Source organism: Fistularia commersonii, chromosome 10, assembly GCF_037954325.1.
Source record: "Fistularia commersonii isolate RoL2024-O1a breed Wild chromosome 10, RoL_Fcom_v1.0, whole genome shotgun sequence".
NCBI lineage: Eukaryota > Metazoa > Chordata > Actinopteri > Syngnathiformes > Fistulariidae > Fistularia > Fistularia commersonii.
Genome location: NC_141293.1, coordinates 13,216,911 through 13,236,306, shown reverse-complemented (window position 1 = coordinate 13,236,306; position 19,396 = coordinate 13,216,911). Strand labels below are relative to the sequence as shown.

General features: G+C 46.5%; 1 protein-coding gene across 1 annotated transcript in view; it reads right to left on the bottom strand.

The window, feature by feature from the left end:
- Positions 1-19,121, bottom strand: part of dpy19l1l (dpy-19-like 1, like (H. sapiens)) — a 28,122-nt gene extending 9,001 nt beyond the window's left edge. Inside the window, exons 1-12 of the mRNA XM_086153818.1 lie at positions 18,646-19,121; positions 18,303-18,327; positions 18,140-18,227; positions 12,628-12,765; positions 11,311-11,431; positions 8,636-8,729; positions 8,311-8,368; positions 5,444-5,535; positions 4,380-4,479; positions 3,140-3,217; positions 541-627; positions 399-458 (exon numbers count right to left, since the gene is read on the bottom strand). Of these exons, the coding sequence (XP_086009944.1) occupies positions 399-458; positions 541-627; positions 3,140-3,217; positions 4,380-4,479; positions 5,444-5,535; positions 8,311-8,368; positions 8,636-8,729; positions 11,311-11,431; positions 12,628-12,765; positions 18,140-18,227; positions 18,303-18,327; positions 18,646-19,066 (1,362 nt within the window). The 5' untranslated portion in view covers positions 19,067-19,121. The remainder of the gene's footprint in view (positions 1-398; positions 459-540; positions 628-3,139; positions 3,218-4,379; positions 4,480-5,443; positions 5,536-8,310; positions 8,369-8,635; positions 8,730-11,310; positions 11,432-12,627; positions 12,766-18,139; positions 18,228-18,302; positions 18,328-18,645) is intronic.
- Positions 19,122-19,396: the final 275 nt, after the last annotated feature.

Below are 19,396 nucleotides of genomic sequence, written 5' to 3'. Positions count from 1 at the left end.
TTCACCCACTCATTCAGGCGTCTGTTCTCCGGTGAACCTCTTGGATTTGTTTGGAGTGTGGGAGGAACCCAGAGAACATGGAGACTTCATGCAGAAAGGCCCCATTTGGGATTCCAACTAGTGAACCTTCTTCTGTTGCACCACCGTGCTGCCCTACTTTACATCATTTTAAACTCCATGTCTAATTTTGGTCGTCGCATTCTATTTATTATCCATTTAATCATTTAATTTCTTTTCTTTAATTCAAATTACATCTTTTTTTTAGTCCACTAGCTGCGATGGTTAATTTTTGACATTTATTTCGCATTTACTGTCTTGAATATGTCATATTTGCAGTTAATTTTTTGTTCTTTGAGTGGAAAAGAGTGACACAGACAGGAGAAGGTTGGAGGTCTTACCCAGGTGATGAGGCCGGGTTTGCAGAGCTGAGCAAGACGATCCTTCAGTGCGATAATGGCCTGGAAAAGGAAAAGGAGAGAAGAGTCGGTCCAGATCTACTCGGTCTCGGCAACCTGATTCCTTCCCTCTGTGCGCACTGACCCAGATGGAGACCAGCGAGGAGGCGTAGAAGGAGGTAAGGAGCATGGCATTCCCAAACATCAGGGCAAAGCAGGCGGCCAGGGTGATCTGCAGTTTAGGGTGGAGGAAACAGATCATCTGAATCACAGCAAATGCGAGGGACTTATTTGACACGGAGGTCTTCTCCTCCCTGGGAGGAGACCTCATTTTCATCTGACCGGAACATGGATTAGCTGTTGTTTTCAGACTAGATGTTCTTCTTCCCTTCACTGACGCAACAAACGGCTACAGGAATCAGTCAAACAGCCACCACTGCGGTTTAATCCATTGCTCTCCCACCGGGGACATCACATCACTTCATAACAAATGTCTGATGATTTCATCCTACATGCAGTTCCTCTGTTTGATCTCAAAAGCTGCTTTCGGACAGAAAGGTTCTTGTGAACTAGCCTGGTGATGTTCCTTTGCGGGCCCTTGAAACCCTTTGGAGGCCTCTTTGTCGCTCCACCAGTGGAACTCTTAAGCCCGCAGAAGAAGTATCTAGAAGTATCTACTAATATGCGCAGCTTACAAGTTCCAACAACCACAAAACACCTAAAAAGACCCTGCCTTAGAGTAGGAAGTAAAGTGGTTCTGCAAGTTCTAAAAGGTTTTAAAATTATTGGACAAACAGTTCCTGGTGAGAGAGGGACTGTTGCAAACCAACTACTCATTTTTTTTTATGGATTCAATCAACAAATTAAAATATTTATGGTCAAAGTCCAGCCTTGAGTGACCTGGTCAACTTGCAGGAAATGATGTGGACACAATTAGAAATGAAGTCCTTTCCCCCCCCGAGGTCATCACAAATGGGTTTCATCGACCAACGATTATAATCAGTCAAGACGTTCCTGTTCTGTTTCCTGACCTCACCGAGTTCACTTCTTCATCAGCTACATTCAACCTCCTCGGTGTCAAACCATCAGAGTTATATTCAGCCATCTCACACCAAGTGTCTCGAATGCATCACTTCCTATCTAGGGGGGTGAAAACACAGCAGATTGTGAACAACCCGTCACAAGCGTCTGTGGACACACCATCACACACACACACCCGGGGCAGAGTGACTGTCCTTGTCCAAACCTCACTGCTCCTCAAAGCCTCTAAGTTAAGGGTGGACGGGTGCCTTCGTCTAGCACAAATGTACAGCATCTTCCTCCCTATCAGCTCACACTCTGAGGGGATTAGAATCCAGTGAGGGACACACACACACACACAACCTAGATATACTTTGAAGCGAGTCACTGACCTTCCCCCTCTCTCTCTCTATTTAATGCCGAAATAGACCTCGGGAGGAAATGCAATCAGGCCCGGCTCAGTATCACAGTGGACGCCTGAGAAAGTCATCCCTGCCCAGGCAGCCGCCACCACCGCTGCTGTCTTCCCGGCCCACAGAGATAAAGGAACGGAGGCACATTACGGCTCAGAGGAGGGTGGGGGTGAGATGAGTGCTGAGGGGAAAGTAGTCTCTTCTGCGGAAGGGGGAGTTGCGTCACGCAGGAACGCTGAACCGCCTGGCTCTCCACCACCTGCTCAGTCGAACTCTAATTATTTCCCAGTTAATTGCTTTTTCTTTTTATTCCGGATGTGTTTCCTTGTCTCTCCATCCCCGCCCCCGTCTTTGTCTGCCTTGTCAGAAGTCAGCCAAGCTCGGTGCCTCCCCTGGGGTCGCTGCTCCCTTGCTCCTGTCACTGCAGAGAGGCGGCAGAACGCCGCCTTGCGTGTGTTTGGAATCGATATGTCGGATGCCGCCATATGAACACGAACAACACGAACTACGGATTCTGCTTCTGTCCAGCTGCAACAGGAGAAATGGATTCAACTTGTATCTCAGCGTTGTTTCTAAAATTCAGGTAGCAAACGCTTTGGCTTCTCTTCATGCTTCCATTTTGAGTTCTTGACAGACTTTTGCAGTGAAACGTGATGTCCTCATACGGGGACAACGGCTGTGTTTGACCTCATTAATTCCCAACGTCCCTAAATAGGGAGACCAACATCACTTTATATAGGATGTTCATGTTCATACAACATTTTAATTGTATTGTTTAATTTAAGTTTCATTGCATTGAATTTTCCAGCTCTGTTTTCATTCCTGGAACTAGCCTCCTCTGGGCAAACCTTTCAGTTTTGGATTCCTACAGGCTGCGACGTGCACCTTAAGCGCTCCACAGCCTGCAAGATTTATCTGGTAATGGGCTTGGCTGATGGGTTCAACCACAGAGAGGTGTTGTGTCTCAATATGTCCTACTGAAGACAGTGAGACATTAGCTAAAGCTTTTCCACATTATTTGCCTCACCCCCCTCATTTTCTGCATGATTCCTATGATTGGAAAGCCGATCAATCATTTTCCACGGCTTCCCAGGACACATGGGAACCCTACAATCCAAATTTTCCACAACAACAGTTCCAAATCTTCCCCCAGGTTTCAGTGAGTCCATTTCAGATGAAAAAAAATGAAAAGCAGGCGAGAATTCTGTTTAAATTACATCATATTTTCATCACTTTTGTGGTTAAGTTGAGGTTTTTGTATTTTCAAAAACCTCGTGAAAGTAGATTCCATTGATTGATTATCTACCGTACCATGTGGGTGACCAGGATGGACTGCATCTTGGCGGCGCCAAGGTAACCCAGGATGTACGAGGCAAACAGAGATGCTACCTGGAAGAGGAAGAGGGCATACACTCAGGAGGTTTCGGAAAAGAATCAGCAACATCTGAGATCTGGAACAGGAGCAGCAGGAGGAACCCTGGGATTAGGAAAGTCAACACTGGAGCTAAAAGTAATCAATTCATTTTCAGGCACTGAGCAGTCGGGACACTGGTGGATTACATTCCTGGTGTTGTCAGTTTTTAAGTAAAATGCTTGGCTCCAAGCTAATGTTTAATTCTTTTAGCTTATTACCCTATTATTTGATTTTATTACCAGAAAAAACTATTAATTACTGAAAACATACTGTGTGAAGAAAATGAATGAATTTTAATTGCACTTTGAAAATTGCACTGCCGACCAAATTGGAGGGGGACGGACTATACGCTAATTGGAGTGGGATTTAAATTGTACAAAATAAACAAAAACACTGCTCTTTGCAGTTTTTTGTGTTGGAAGGAGTTTGCGAATCCCAGGAACACCTCCATCCTCCGTTAGCACCTCGACACATGTTGGAGCTAGCGGGCAGGTCACTAATCCTAAGAGATAACACCATTGTTAGCATTGTTTCGCTGGTCAACACCAGCAACACAATATATATAATTATTATAATTATATATATGTTTTTAAAATGTTTTGGATTATTTAAAAGGAGTTCAGTACTTTTTAGCCCATTAAAAAGGTGCATAACTTATGTTGAAGCCCTTCTGACACAAACAGCTCCCTCAGGTGGAATTTAAAGGCATCCTCATCACAAAGCCCGCTGCCTGCAACACGGACAACCTTTAATTCAATGTGATGGTCGGAAGACAAAGAGTCGCTAACTCGGCATCGTGCCGGGTAACACGCGGCGAGTCGCCTGCACCCAGAGCAGGCTGGATGAGGTGGACTAGCTCTCGAGCAGATTAGGAGAAATAATGGCTGTTAAACGTCTCGTCTACAGTTCGGTTCACATTCCCCAGCGGGGGCGCCGAGCAAACACGCAGTCAGCGGTGACCTTTTTTCTATCCCTGAGTGGCAGCAGCGCGATCTGTCAGCCCACGCTCTGCAAATGACGGCTATTTTTGGGCATGTTCTGGAAAAAAAAATGCTCCCAGCATTGCATGGATACATCTGGAATACACATCTGCTCATCTTTTTTCAAATTTAGGGAGCTTGTGCATCCTTCTCTTACCTGTGTGAGGAGCACAAACTGAGCGAACTGCCAGGGCAGCATGAAGCACAGGTTGGAGATGCCCAACGCTACCATGGCCGCCCTGCTGGGATGGCGGGTCCTGCGTGTGGGGAAGATGAACATATGAATAAATGTTTGGCTTCCTGCCCAACCAAAGGCGCTTTCCTCTGAAAACCCCCTCCTTTCAGCCCTAGAGTCAAAAAACTCCCTTGTGTTGATGAAAAACGGCACGCTTTATCTTGGGCATCAGTTCATCTGACACATCAAGCAACTCAGATGCGTCAGCAACTTCTCTTGTAAAGAAGGAACAAGGAGCAAGTAAAAGTACTGCGACTCAAGCAAAAATACACATGGTTACTTTTAGGTCATTGTGACTTCGGTGACTTTCATGCATCTGATTCGTTCGGAGGCATCATTAAAATACTGAAAGCTACACACACTTCCTGAGGTTCATGTGTGTGTGATTTCATGACTTGGTAAGACAAAGCTTGCCAAAAAAACTTGAATTCACAAGTTTCTTCTTATCACGCTGTGAATATCTGAGTGCTCTGGACCTTCTTGTCTCCAAAAAAAAAAAAAAAAAGGCTCCCACGACAAGAGTCAGGAAGTAACTTCACGACACCAGATACTTCAAAGGACAGGAGGTTCAGACACTGGAAGTGATTACTGCAGTGTGTGTGTGTGTGTGTGTGTGTGTGCTTGAGAAGACTACGGGGCCAGCATGAGTCACTTCACTGCCTTCACCCTGGCCTGAAGAGGCTCCACGTCTGGCTCCATGTCACTCCGTGACCCATCTGAGCGGATCAGACGCCCGGAGTGTCTTCTCTGGTCCGACTGGGGTGGACACGTGATTACAGCGTACTTGAGAAGGTGGTTTTCCACAACATGACGGCGGAGATGTTTATCAGCCAGTTGGGGGAAAAGCACCACTCCTCCTGCTTGCTGAGGTTCAGAAGAACATCAGCGCCACCCTCATTTTTGCAGCCGGGCTGAATCCGAATGATCAGAGGCCTCTTATCGGAGCTGCTCAAACCCAGAGAGGAATTTACTCAGGAGGAGTTTACCTCAGGATGTAGGTGAGCAGCAGCATCTGCAGCACGAGGAAGGGGTAGGCGAAGCTCTCCCTCAGGGGTGGAGTCCACATCACGCGGGTGCTCTGGCAACAAGCAGGAAAACCGTGTCACGACAGAAATACCTTGACTCAGGAGTTTAATTGCAGAGCTCTTAAGGCAGTCTGCTTGAATATCAAATTAAATTTCCCCATTGAAATGAATTGAAAAGTGTTACTCCGTCCCCCGGTTTTGCAACGTGTTTTTAAATAAGAAACATTTACTTTATTAATAACAAAAATGCATATGTATACATATAAAAACATAATAAATTATTGTTAAAAAAGCGTTTTATTAAGTGTATTTACAAGGACAATTGCCGAAGTTTCTGGCAGCAGCAGAGGAATTTTTAATTTCATAATCTGCTGATTAACTTAACTTACTGGCTACACACTTAATGTGTTGCTAAATGTAACTTGCACACTTTGCAACACTTGGCTAACTTCATTTAGCACCGGAGTGTATGCTGCTCCTCTCTTTAAAACCATAAACCGTCCCCAACCGGATCTGAATGACACTTCCGATGCCTCATCTGTTGACCTTCCAGTCGTCCGCTGCACCAAATTGCCGTAAAGATCTCCTGTCTTCTCACAGACGATAATCTCTGTCACTGACAACAAGTTCTCCATCTCTTCACAGACAAGTCCACAACACCTTGAGTGAGCCATGGTTTCCTGTTTCCAATTTTGTTAGAATCATCTAGTCAGTTGCTGATTCAGTCTTTACGGAGACACAAAAACTTTGATAAAATCGAACAAGTTTGATATTGTTGTAAGCTCCAAGACTAGGTAAAGACTGAGCTACAACTGCAAGACTAACAGCGTACACTTCATGCTGCAGATGAAAGATGAGTCTTGAGAATTTCTTCCGACTTCCAATTTAAAGTCTGCAACTGGAAAATTGTAAGGTGCATGCTCACCATAAGTTGATGCACTCATAACTCAAGGTTCCAATGTACACAGAATCTCAGAGTTGTCAACAGGCAGCCCAAAGCCCCGCCCCCGGGACACTGTGTTTGACTAAGATTGGTAAATAAAGACAGATGCCTGTTTTCCTGGTGAGCTGCCTCTTCTTCAGTGTGCGAGCTCGCCAGGTGGTGTTAACATTTATGCGACGCCGCGCTGTGACTGCCATTCTGTTTGTGTCGCGGCACAGTTCAACGGCTCAGGTAATCATCCCGCCGGCAGCCTCCTGCACAGGAGTGACTTTCAAACACGGCAAAACCAGAGAAGAAGAGGGGATTGTTACTGCGCCGGGAGCTGCTGGGAAGTCAGACAGCTGCATTCGCAGAAGGTTTTCCTTCCTGCTGCCCTGCTGTGGGCTGGGACATAGACATCCAAAGCTCCACTGCACTTCCAGGAAAAAAAAACTTCTTCATTAAATTGCTCCCTTCAGGGGCCGCCACAGCCAATCATCTTCTATCAGACCCTCTTAATTCACACCAACTAACTTTATGTCGACTTTCCTTCCATCTTCCTCCTGGCCTCCTGCCTGCAAACCTCAGCATTCTTCTACCCAGATCTTCACCATCCCTCCTCTGTCCATATCCAAACCATCTCAGTCTGACTTATCTCCAGGACATCTAACTTGTGCTGTTCCTCTGATCCCTCCATCCATAAACATCCTCTGGTCTTCCTCCAAACCTCCCGCATGAACGCTCCACCCTCAGCATCATTCTACCCAGATCCTCACCATCCCTCCACCCTCTCAGTCTGACTTTATCTCCAGAACATCCTACATGCACGGTCCCTCTAGTTCTAATCATTCTCCTCACTCCAAAAGAGGAACCTCCACATCTTCGTCACTGCTTTCAGTTTTCTCCTTGGGGTCTCCGCACCAGACAGCATGGCTGCTCATGCTTCAATCCTTCCTTTCATGCTCTTTTATCACAGCCAAACTTTTTTCCACCTGTTCAAACCTCCTTGATCCTCCACCTCATTCCAACCTCTGCTCTGTTTACCCTTGGTACTTAAAACCCTCCAACTCCTTCATCTCCACCCTGTAGCCCCAATGTTCCCTGTGGGTTCCTCTCATTTAGACACGTGTGTTCAGTCTTACTGCTGCTAACCTTCACTTCTGTCCTTTAGAGAACATACCTCCACATCTTTAGATATTCTTCCACTGCTCCCTGCTCTCTCTCTCCATTGTGAACAAAAAGAGGCTCAGAGATGAGCATACATGTCTTGCACCCTTTGGGGTTTCTGGGCAACAAATAGGGCGAATAGACAAAAGGGATCCTGCCTCCCAGGATCAGGCGCTTGATGACCACACAAACACTTCCTGCTTTGTGTTTTCTAAAGTTGCCCAGATACTGACGTCCTTTTCAGGGATTTTGTTTTCGCATCTGCCACTTATCTCTTTAACAGTGAGGTCTGAAAGGTCACCAGCGACTGGGGGGGGCAAAGTTGAATCAACTAAAGAGGACGGGGCTCCAGCTGTGTTAAACTCCAAATAGGCTTAGCGTTGCCACCGCCTTTCCTGGGGGAAAAAAAAACAATGGCACAGCCGCTAAACAGTTGCTATTATGGCTGACGGTGAGGAGGCAGCCTATCCCAGATTAAGCGCCCCTATATTCCTGTCTCAAAAAAAGGCTGAAAGGCCTTGGAGTGTGCTTGAAAATTGAGAGAAGTGATGTGGCAAAGGGAGAGGGGTTTTTGTTTTTCTTTGTTCTGAAGCAAACAGTGGGAGAAGGCGGTATAATCTCGGGCCAAATCCAAGCCGATGCTCCCCCAGGAGACCAAAATGAATGTTTTACCCTGTGAGGCGATACCCGCAGTGGCTTTTTATTAAGATGTGATGTCTTTTTTGACCAGCGCTCTCACCTCGCCATGGTTGAAGAAGAAGCACATGGTGGTTACGATGCCGCCCAACCGAGTGCCACTGGAGGGGAGGATTGGCACAGAGAGGCAGAAACAAGAGAGATATTTCAGAAAAAGGTTACCCTTTCGACTGTTTCAAATCCATATTCCTGGCAGAGGCGGGGATCCCTGCCTCCCCTTGCTGATTCTTCCATTATCTCTACAATCATCCCTATTTCGCTTTTTTTTCTCTTCCTTCGGCTTGCCGGTCTGACAGCTGACTGCAGATCGGAATAATTCATTTTTCCTCGTCACTGGTGCGTCCGGGCATGACAGGCAAGGGAGTTACCTGAGGTAGACGCCGTAGACAAAGAAAAGGCTCATCATCAGGCCGTTCAGGAGAAAGACGCAGGTGACGTAGAAGTACGCTGGGTCGCCCATCCCTGACACACAACCACAGAGAGCATCTCTCAGACACGGATGTGAAACCGCTGATATAGGGGATTAAAGGATTAGCTGAAGGTGTGTGTGTGAGGAGGTTATTTTGTCTGCATCAAGCTGCTGCTTTGGGCCTTAATTGCCTTTAACATCTGCCCACTCCTTGGTAGGCACCAGTGGGTCCACCACAGGGCCAGAGAAGATCTGCTGGTGCATGTCACCGTGCACCCCAAGATAGCGTTTCGTGACCAAGGTAACAAGCATCTTGTGATACCGATGGAAACAAGGTGTACTTCAGTGTTCTGGGTGCACTTCTGAGTAATCCGTAATCAAGAGCCAAGGCATTTAAACCTGTCACCCCTACTGATTCTGAGTCAGAAAAATTCTAGGAATTGTCCTGCTCGAATTTTGTTCTAGGAACTAGCCTCCTCCAGGGGAACTGTTTGGCTTTGTTTCCCTGCATGCAGTGAGGGACCACAGCAGGTAATTGGTGTGATGTGCAACTTAAGCTGCACACTCAGAAACAAGCCACTGAAGAAGAGGAAGACATGGACAACATGGAGGGGGACGCTGACACAGTTTGTTCAATGTTCTGCATGGTGGGAGTAATAACCATCGACTATCAGATGGGTTGAAATGCTTTTATCTTCTCGCCGTGCTGCTCTTCTGTGTGAAGAACCCCATTAGCCATTGGCTAACTCTGGAATTATCTTGGTCCAAAATGCTGATTTTCCTCTGCAAGCCCTGGAAACCCCTTCAGAATATACAGGACCTCTTTGTTGCTCCATTTCTTGCTGCTTCTGTCCTTTTTGTCCCAAGAAAAAAACAGTTTTTAAAAATGGTGCTCCAGTCTGCAAGAAGTGTCTGGTAATAAGTGTGGCTTATGAGTTCCTTTGGAACCATAAAAGCCCCTACCTTGAGCTAAGACAACTCTGGGAACTGGGGTCCATGGTCCCTGGTTCTTCTGCAGTCTGAATGCAAGAAACATTCTAGTTCCTGTTAAGGTTCTAGGAAGCTAAAGCTGGCAGTTAGATTCATAAGTCTGTGGTAAATTCTGGTCAAAATCTTCTTGTCATCTCAACTGGTCTTCAGAACTGAAGAAAATCAAGATTTTGACAGAAATGTACCTTCATAAGATTAGCTTATGGAAAACTACCCGAGAAATAGCGTTTCTAAAGGCACTGAGACTGAGAGACAAACCAGTAGTCAAAGTAAAGAAATGGAGCATAGCATTATTATTATTATTTTGTAAAACAGAAATTAATTTAGGATATTTCCTGTTCGACACCTTAAACTAGTAAATGTCTGTGCTTGAATTCTCTGTTGAGGAACCACTGTAAGGTTTGGAGGAGCCCATACACACAGTTCCTCCGTGGTGCTGACAGGGGAAAAACCAGCAAGGCGCAAAATAACGAGGCACCCAGAAATACATTTAAATTCCCCAGAGCGGCTTCAGCGGCAGCCCGGTTCTGTGAGATACCAGCTCCACAGTGCCTTCAGGGACTCCGCTGACTGGCAGTAACAGGAAACGTTAACTACTTCCTGTCTGCTTGACTTGTGCGCGAGGGTTAGTGTCAGGTATGAACGCTGACAACAGTGGAAGGGGTGGAGATGTGAATCCCCCTTTCTCGCTAACAAGACACAATTGAGCTCCTGCAGCACTGCAAAATGTGTGTGTGTGTGTGTGTGTGTGTGTGTGTGTGTGTGCGTGCGCGCAACTACTGTTTGCTGTTGTCAGAGTTACATTTCCAGTGTGCAAACAGGAGGAATAACATTGGTAATAAAAGGCTGTTTTCTTTCCCCTGCAGGCTGCTCTTTGTACCCTGCTCCTGCCCCCCCACCTACATTCCACTGTGTTCCACATCGTCCCGCCAATTTCTTTCATCACCGTTTAGCCACTGCAAGCCTGACATTTCGGACTCTGTAAGTCTCTATGAGGGTTTCTGGACCTTTTAACCGCCATTGGCAAACTTGTCCTGGCCTCATGAATGGGTGAATGTGAAGTTAGCATTTTCTCTGACTTTAAAGAGAAGACTCGTGTTGAGGAGACTCTCTGTTCTCCTTGCTTTGTAACAAGGACAACCTCTGGAGAACTTGGACCCAGGCGGCACGGTTTGCCAGTGAGGACAACGTTGTGACAAAGGCGTGGACTTTTAACTTCTGCGCAGAGCTGCGACCACCCCACCCCAATTACAGCCTAAAGGACGAAGATGCTGGTGTTTGAGGTTCTTCATGTGGGAGTTGAGACCTGAACAGCTGCACATCAAGCCACATTAACAGTTGCAGCAAAGGGTGTGCGGCTCTGCAGACGTAGAGATCAATCTGATGTCGGTTTGAGTATGTGTGTGTTCACAGTGCTGCTAAACCTTGAGGATCAGCAGAGGGGTATAAACAACGACCTTGATTTCTCCTTGTAATAACAATGCAAACAATGATTTCTGGGCTCAGGGTTCAGACTTTAGAGCTTAAGCTAGATTAATGGAGGGTACAGTGTGAGGAGATGCCCCAACAGAAATTGCATGTGTGTGTGTGTGTGTGTGCGCGCGCGCGCACATCAGACTGGGTATCAATGGCAACGGACTGTACCTTCACAGCTGTCCACAGGTGTCAGTCCCTCCCCTCGGTTGATGGACCAGCACATCTTGGTTGGAATCCCAAGGTAGCCCATCACACCTGTGTACATCCGGTACCAGCTGGCCAGGACCACCTGGGGGAGGAGGGGGGATATTCTGTCCACACAAATTGCCTGAAAAAAGGTCCTCTCATCTCAGATGAATAAAATTCCTGAGACGGAATGCCCCTTGGTTTAGCAGAAGGTGCTTGACTGAGCTGGAAACTGCTGATCTTTCTATCCTGGCGTTATTGACGGAAATTAATACTGCTGAGACATGGCTGTGTGCTGAATTCAGCTGTGAGCTGAAATATCCAAGGATCGCCGATCCAGAGGATCAGACTAAAATTTTCTTCGATCCCTGTGGACATCTGGTCCACCTGGGCGGCCGATGTGGACAGGAAGCAGAAAGTTGCTTCCCTGGTGGAAGGCTCTTCTCTTCAAGCGTCAGACATTCAGAAATCTATTGGGACTCAGGAGGAGAAATGGAATTCACTCATTCACCAGGGCGTTTTATTGAATTGATTCGCATGGACAGCGGGCCTGAGCTGAATGTTCTGCACAAAGGACGAAAATGTCTGTGGACAGAGGGATCGCAGGACGGACCAGACAAGTGGACCGATCATTTATTTAACGCGATGTAAGTGATACCTCCATATATTTAGGATTTTTTGAATAGACAAGGCGGCACAGCGTTTAGCACTTCTGCCTCATAGTGAAAAAGCCTCCAGTCTGATTATCAGGAGTTATGTGTGGAGGCTCCATGTTCCCCATGTCTGTGTGGGTTTTCTCCCAAAGGTAGTTAATTGGAAACCCTGAATTTCCCAGATTTATGAACTTTTGTATGTCTCTACGTGCCACAAGGATGGCAGGATAAATGGTTGCTTCTATGTAACAAGTGGATGAGAGTGAATAGTTGTATTTCTCGATGACATATGAATGAGAGGGTGAATGGTTGCATCTATATGATGCAAGAAAGAGTCGTATTTCTCAACATGATGTGTGAATGAGAGGGTGAATGTTGTTTCTATGTAATATGTGAATGAGAGGGAATGGTTGTATTTCTCTATATGACATGTGAAGTAGTGAGTGATGGTTGTATGCCTTTATATGAAGTGTGAATGAGAGGGTGTCTATATGTGGCCCTTGTGATTGACAGTCTAGGGTGAACCACACATCTCGCCCAACGGCTGCAGGGACAGCAGTCTCTCCTTCATTGTCCTCTCTGATGATTTTAACTCAGAGTCAGGTGTGTGTGTGTGTGTGTTTTTGTCTACTTGCGGAAGACCTACCTCCGGGTAGAGGTTGAACCTCTTCAGCGTGTTGATGACCAGCGGATACTCGGTCAGCCGGTCGTTCATGACGACATGCAGGCCGTGCAAGAAGGATGGCGCCTCAATGATGGTTTTGTAGTAGGAGTAATACAAACCCTGGAACCACGGAGACGCCACGATTAGAGTTAGACACAGGAGCTGAGCCAGACAAATAAACACGCTCCTCAACGGAGAAGGCCAGGCCTTCACAGGCCCGGCAGATGGTCTCAGCAGATCTGCTGCCTGGGATATTGATGCGTCCCCACCCACACGTCTGGACGCACGTCCAACAAACCACATGCAGTGCAGACTTTGAGGACAGCATGATTGAAACTGTTTGTGGAGAACTTTGGCTTCATTTCGACATGGGACTACACCCAAATTCTTCTTCTTCTTGTTTTTTGGGCTGCTCCCAGGGGTGGACATAGTGAATTTTCGTCCTCCATCCTGCCCTCTTCTTTGCATCCTCCTCTCACACTAACCAACTTCATGTCCTCTTTCCCTCCATCCACCTGATCTACCCCCTGGCCTCTTGCCTACTAACCTCCTGCTCAACAGATGTTCACCGTTCCCTCCACTGTCCATGTCCAAACCATCTCAGTCTTACTTTATCTCCAGAACATCTAACCCTTGCTGTCCCTCTGATGGACTCAGTCCTGATCCTCTCAATACTCACTCCAAAAGAAGAACCTCCACATCTTCATCTCTGCCTACTGTCTTCTCCTCAGTGTCTCCAAACTAGACAACATGACTGCATTCACCTCCGTCTTCTCCACCTTCCCTTTCACACTCTTATAACACCTGAGACTTTTCTCCAACCTGCTTCTTCCTCCATCTCTTCTCCATTGGTTTGAACTGTTGACCTCCAGTACTTAAACTCCTCCATCTTCTTCATCTCCACCCCCTGTAGCCTCTCTGTTCCACTTGGGTTCCTCTCATTCACACACATGGATTCTGCTTCTAACCTTCATCCCTCTCCTTTCTAGAAGCAACCCTCCACCTCTAGAGATGTTCCTCAAACATTTCCCTGACGTTAGTAGAGATTACAGCGTCCTTTGCAAAAAAATCAAACCAAGAAAATCTCTTCACCACAAGTCATTGACTTGTGGACGCTTCGCCACCCAACCAGAACCGCGTCATCCTCGAGTGAACACTTCCATCCGACTCTGAAGGAAATGCTGGCGCATGACCGAGAGGCCGCATTCAAGGGAGACAAGGGGGCGGACAGACGAACAAAAGAAGCGTCTGCGGCGCCGACTGTCAGCGGAGCACAAGCGTGAAAAGACAAACATTCACTCTGCATATGATTAGACGCTCACTTTTTTCGCCGCCGCCTCTCCAAAGGGCAGGGGGCCTGAACTGCATACTGAATATCCGCCACTTCCACGCGGCACTGATTATTTCATTAACATTCAGATCACAATAAAAAGGATGTACTTTTTCTATCCCCTTTTTTTCTGACTGCGGAAATGCACTGTGAGGAGACAGGCCTGGGGAAAAAAAAACTGAAAAATAACCTGCAAAAAAATACACTTAAATAAAAGGGAAGGGGGAAAATGGCCAGCACAAGGATTTGTTCTAAGCTGAACAACAAAATTAGAAATAATTTGAAAATATTAATAACCCATTTATCTATTGTTAACTTTGCTGATTCTGTTTTCAGCATCACACGGTGGATGGAATCAATCTTAGCAGACCTGAGGGAAGATTTGCACTGAACCTGTCAATCACAAGGCTGCGCATTGAGACAGTCACACACCGACCGGCAATTCCAAGGTTCTCAATGGACCTGCTGACTGTTTTTGGACAATGGGAGGAAGACGGAGAACCCAGAGAGAACCCAGGCAAGAACATGGAGATACCCCAGACTGGAGAGCCCACACAGAGAACTCAGGCAAGTGAACGTGACGACCCCAGGAAGGAGAACATGCAGACTTGGCACAGAGAGACCAGGAGAACATGTAGACTCCACATAGAGAGAACCCGGGCAGGAAAACGCAGAGAGAACCCAGGCATGAGCGACTGAAGAGAACCCAGGCAAGATAACATGGAAACAGAAAAGGCAGGAGAACATGGGGACTCCACACAGAAAGAACTCAAGCAGGAGAATGTGGACAGAGCCCTAGTAAAGGAACCTGAGGAACCCATGCAGAGAACCCAGTTGCACAGTGAGCAGAATGAGGGGTGTAGAAGAGCAGGATGAAGGAGAAGAGAGTCGGCTACATTCTCAGCGACTGATTGTACAATGAATTATGGATTTGGGTGAGGGGGGAGGACAGATTCCAGGAGAAATGCTCGCATCTGGGGTGAATGTCTCTTTTTCCCCTAAAGGCAGTGTTACTTTTGCAATGAATGCAGATTAAAAAAAAATGACGAGGGGGACGAGGCGCCTCCTGAACGCCCCATTGACAACCTCTGCTAATAATGTGGGCATCTCTCGAGATAAATAACGGCGAGATGTTCAGCGAGAAGTCATCTAAAACCCCAGACACGCCAAGAAACTGACCGGAATCTGAACACGGTGATTTATTTTTAAATGTCTGTCTGAATTATAGATTATACGGTCAGATTAATGATGCGGCCAGGACCTTCTGTTAATATGCACTCCATGGGCTGGTGATGCATTCAGAGGCCTGTCGACGGCCAATCAATGAAGCTAGAACAAGACTACAAAATGGGGTACTCACATTCAGGGAGTTTCACTTCAGAAAAGTGCACAGGATTGCTGACAAAAAAAAAAGAAAAAAGAAACCAACAATTCACCCTAAAAAATTAAGAAAAATGATTTCAGTTTCTTGATAATTGCATGTGTTATTAGTGGCGTGTATGATTTTTTTTTCCCCTTCAAATTCCTAGTCGTACAACTCCCTCAGACACTGCAACACAGCCATGCCTGGGTCCACTGCATGCTCTCCGTCTTTCACTTGCAGTCCTAAAAAAAACGTCAGGCATGATTGAGAGGATGAATGGATAGATATCTCTATAAATATATATATATATATATATATTTATTTTTTGCCCTGTGATTGACAGGCGACTCGTGCAGATTAAGCCCTGCCTTTCCCCCCAATGACAGCTGGAATTGGCTGCAACACCCTGGTTCCCCAGAGCTGCAGCGCTCTCAGCGAAACACGCTGCAAACGCTAGATTCTGTGTTTTTGTTCTAGATTCCTCATTATGCGTCTCATCCTGAACATCGTGACGCTGCACTCCCACACACCCTTTCAATTACTTTGTTTGTAAAAACACATTTTGCACTTAAGTCAACCCCACAGCTCACTTTCACTGATGCATATTGCAGTACTTTACTGCAATATGTTTTCGATATACTATGCGTTGAATGGGCGGCACAGTGCATCGCACTTCTGCCTCACAGCAAGAACCTCCCTGGGTGGATAGACAACAAATGACCGAGTGAGCTATTTGCACTCCCTTTAATACAGCAACACTTTTATGACTGCACTTCATAATACTTTATAAGAACCCATTCTTTCCAACTACCATTTGAATTCTGAACAACTGACAGGAATCAATAACCATGTTCTACCTCTGGACAATTAGATGCACTGGACTGTTCATTTTTCTGCACTTCATTCAGCACAGCCGCTGCTGTACTTGTTTGTTTATTTAACTTAACTGTTTGCATCCAACCTGCACTTTGTGAGTTTGCTCACTCACGCTGTGCTTGACTATTCAGATGTAAATCTGTGCTTTCTCAACTTGCACATATTGTGGATACTGTTATCTTTGCAATAATATGCTTATTACTTGTTTTTTTGTGTTGACCAAATTAACATGGATTACTGTGGACAGCAAAATGAGAATTTCATCATGCAGGGAAACAGGTTTCCTGACTGTACACATGACTATAAATCTCTCGCTGTATATTTTTTGTCAGACTGTATATCTAATTCTGTGACAGGCCACTTGTGGCAAAATTTTGAACGAATGAATGAACATATATCTTTGTAAGTTTCTTTTTACAAATCACAACCACTTTGCACTAACCCACTAACTCCATCTCTACCTACCACTCTCATCTGTGCAAGATTTACATGTATATCATATTTATACACCTTCCAGGACACCCTTCTTAGTATCATTTCATTTTTACTACCTACATCATGCTCATTGTTAACATGGTACTTCCAAAACCATTCCATGTACAAGTCATTTATTTTCATATTTTTATTCTATTGCATATATTGAAGATCTTCTTTTCCTTTTGGTTAAATTTCAGCAAATCAGTCTCTTCCATCTAACCCATGTTCTCAGGGCTATCCATAAATCATCTCTTTGGTCTTTCGCTAGTCCTCCTGCCTGGCAGTTCCAACCCCAGCATCCTCCTACTGATATATTCACCCTCCCTCCGCTGTGCATGACCAAACCATCTCAGTCTGGCTTCTCTGGCATTATCTCCAAACATCTAACATGTGCTGTCCCTCAAATGGACTAATTCCTGATCCTATCTATCCTCGTAACTCCCCAAGAGAACCTCAAGATGGTCATCTCTGCTACCTCCAGCTCTGCTTCCTGTCTTCTCTTCAATTGAACTCCCTCCACCACCGCACACCATCGTTACTCTCATCACTGTCTTGCACACGTTTCCTTTCATTCTGGCTGATACTCATTTATCACACATTACCCCTGACACTTTTCTCCATCCGTTACAACCTGCTTGAACGTGTTTCTTCACCTTTCTAGATGTTCCTCCACCTGCTACCTGCTCTGCCTACTGATCACAATGCCATCTGCAAACATCATGGTCCATGGAGATTCCTGTCTAACCTCATCCGTCAGCCTGTCCATCGCCACTACAAACAAGAAGGGGCTCAGAGCAGATTGGTTCTCGTTTATTACAATTTTCCCCACCCGTTTCGATCTACTTAAACGTGTTTCTTCTCCTCGTATACTTTTTAAATGTTTTTTTTTGATTATGCATCGATATTCTTATTTGCGTATTCCTCCATAATCCCTTGTGCACACTTTTCCACTGTGTACTGCAGTGGTGACAACTAAATTTCCCTGCTATGGGGTCAATAAAATCTATCTTATTGTGTGAACAGGAATGAGTCCATCAGAGATACAGCACATGTTCGACGTTTTGGAGGAAAGGTCAAGAGATGATTCGGACATGCAGAAAAGGGACAATGAATATATTGGTAGAAGGATGCTGGGTTGGAACTGTCAGGCAGGAGGACGAGAGGAAGACCAGAGAAGAATGGATGGAGTGGAATAGGACATGAAGTAAGTTCATGTGAGAGGTTGATTTGTGGTGGTGATCCCGAAAGGTGGTTACAAAGAAAAGATATAGTACGTGGTCTTTGCTTATTTAGTCTCTATATCCGTATTTTCGTATTGTTCTCTGAGTACAATGGGCACACTTTTGTGATGCTGTTTGACAATTGTATCTCCCCATCGTGGAGTCAATAAAGTCCGTCTTATCTTTTCGAGTGACAACTCAGCTCCTTCATGGAGCCAAATCATTTACCATCTCTGTCCGAAAAGCCATCTCTTTCTCCAGGCTGGACAGATGCGAGAAGTGCCGGTCGTTCTCGAAGAGCAGGGTGAGGTGGTACCTGCGTGGGGAAGAGGCCGGGTCAGTCCGGGGCGGGGCGGCGCGGAGCCGGCGGGCACACACGACGGCGACTTACCAGTGCAGATATCCGGCCAGAGCAGCTGGGGAGAGGGTGGGAGAAACACAATTAACTTTCACCGGAACTTTGATAAAAACAAGAAAAGCGCTTTTTGTCGCGAAACACGCCAATATTAGCATAAACTTTGCCCCGGAGCTGAGATTAAAAACACAGTGGAAGGGGGAAAAAAGCGGAAGCTATTGTTGAGTAACTAGCATAAAAGGCTAGCCGACTCCGATGCTAGCGGGCTGTTAGCCGTCTGACGGCCGGGGGTAACTTCACAAGTGCCGGCGGTGGGAGTGAAAGGTTAGCCGTGGTTAGCATGCTTGGGTCCGGTGCGAAGCTAGCCGCGGCTACTTACCGAGGAGGAGAGTGAAGCCCAGCCGGGCGGCGGCGGAGGGACTCAGCCCGAGCTTGTGCCTGATGCTGGGGAGTCCGTTCGGGTGGGAGCCGCCGGGAGTCCGAGCGTCCCTGCCCGCCCGCCGGGCGCTACTTTTGCCAACAGGCGGAACAAGCGGGCTCTTCTCGCGGTCAGTCGGGCTCGCCGGACTCTTCCCACTCTGCTTTCGGTTCTTAGCTACCATGGTCGCCGGGGAGGGGGAGCGAAGAGACGCGGTGGTGGAAGGGGCAGTGAGCCGAGCGGGAGCAGCACCGACACTCGCTCCTATCTGGTCCGCGGATCTGCCCCTCCGTACTCCCGCTCGCCGATGCTCCTCTCCGGGGGTCGTCGCTCCGCGCGGAGAACTCTTGGGAAAGCCCGCCCCCCTGTGGCCGCTCCGCATCACTGCAGGGGATATCGCCTCTACCCATTCTTTCTCCTATGGTTTTTGTATTTTCGTGTTTTTTAGCGTACTAAAATATGGAATAAAATGCAAAATCGCGTAAAAGGAGGGTATTTTTAAAAATCCTCTTTCCTTTCAGTTACTCCATTTTGTGAATCAACCTTCTCCATCAGTGTATCCTCTTCTCTCACACCAATTTACCAAGTCATGTCTCCTTTCACTCCATCCATAAATCTTCTTTTTGGACTCCCTCTAGTCCACCTGCACGCCAGTACCAACCCCAGCGTCCTTCTACTGATATATTCACTAGCCCTCCTCTGTGTGTGACCA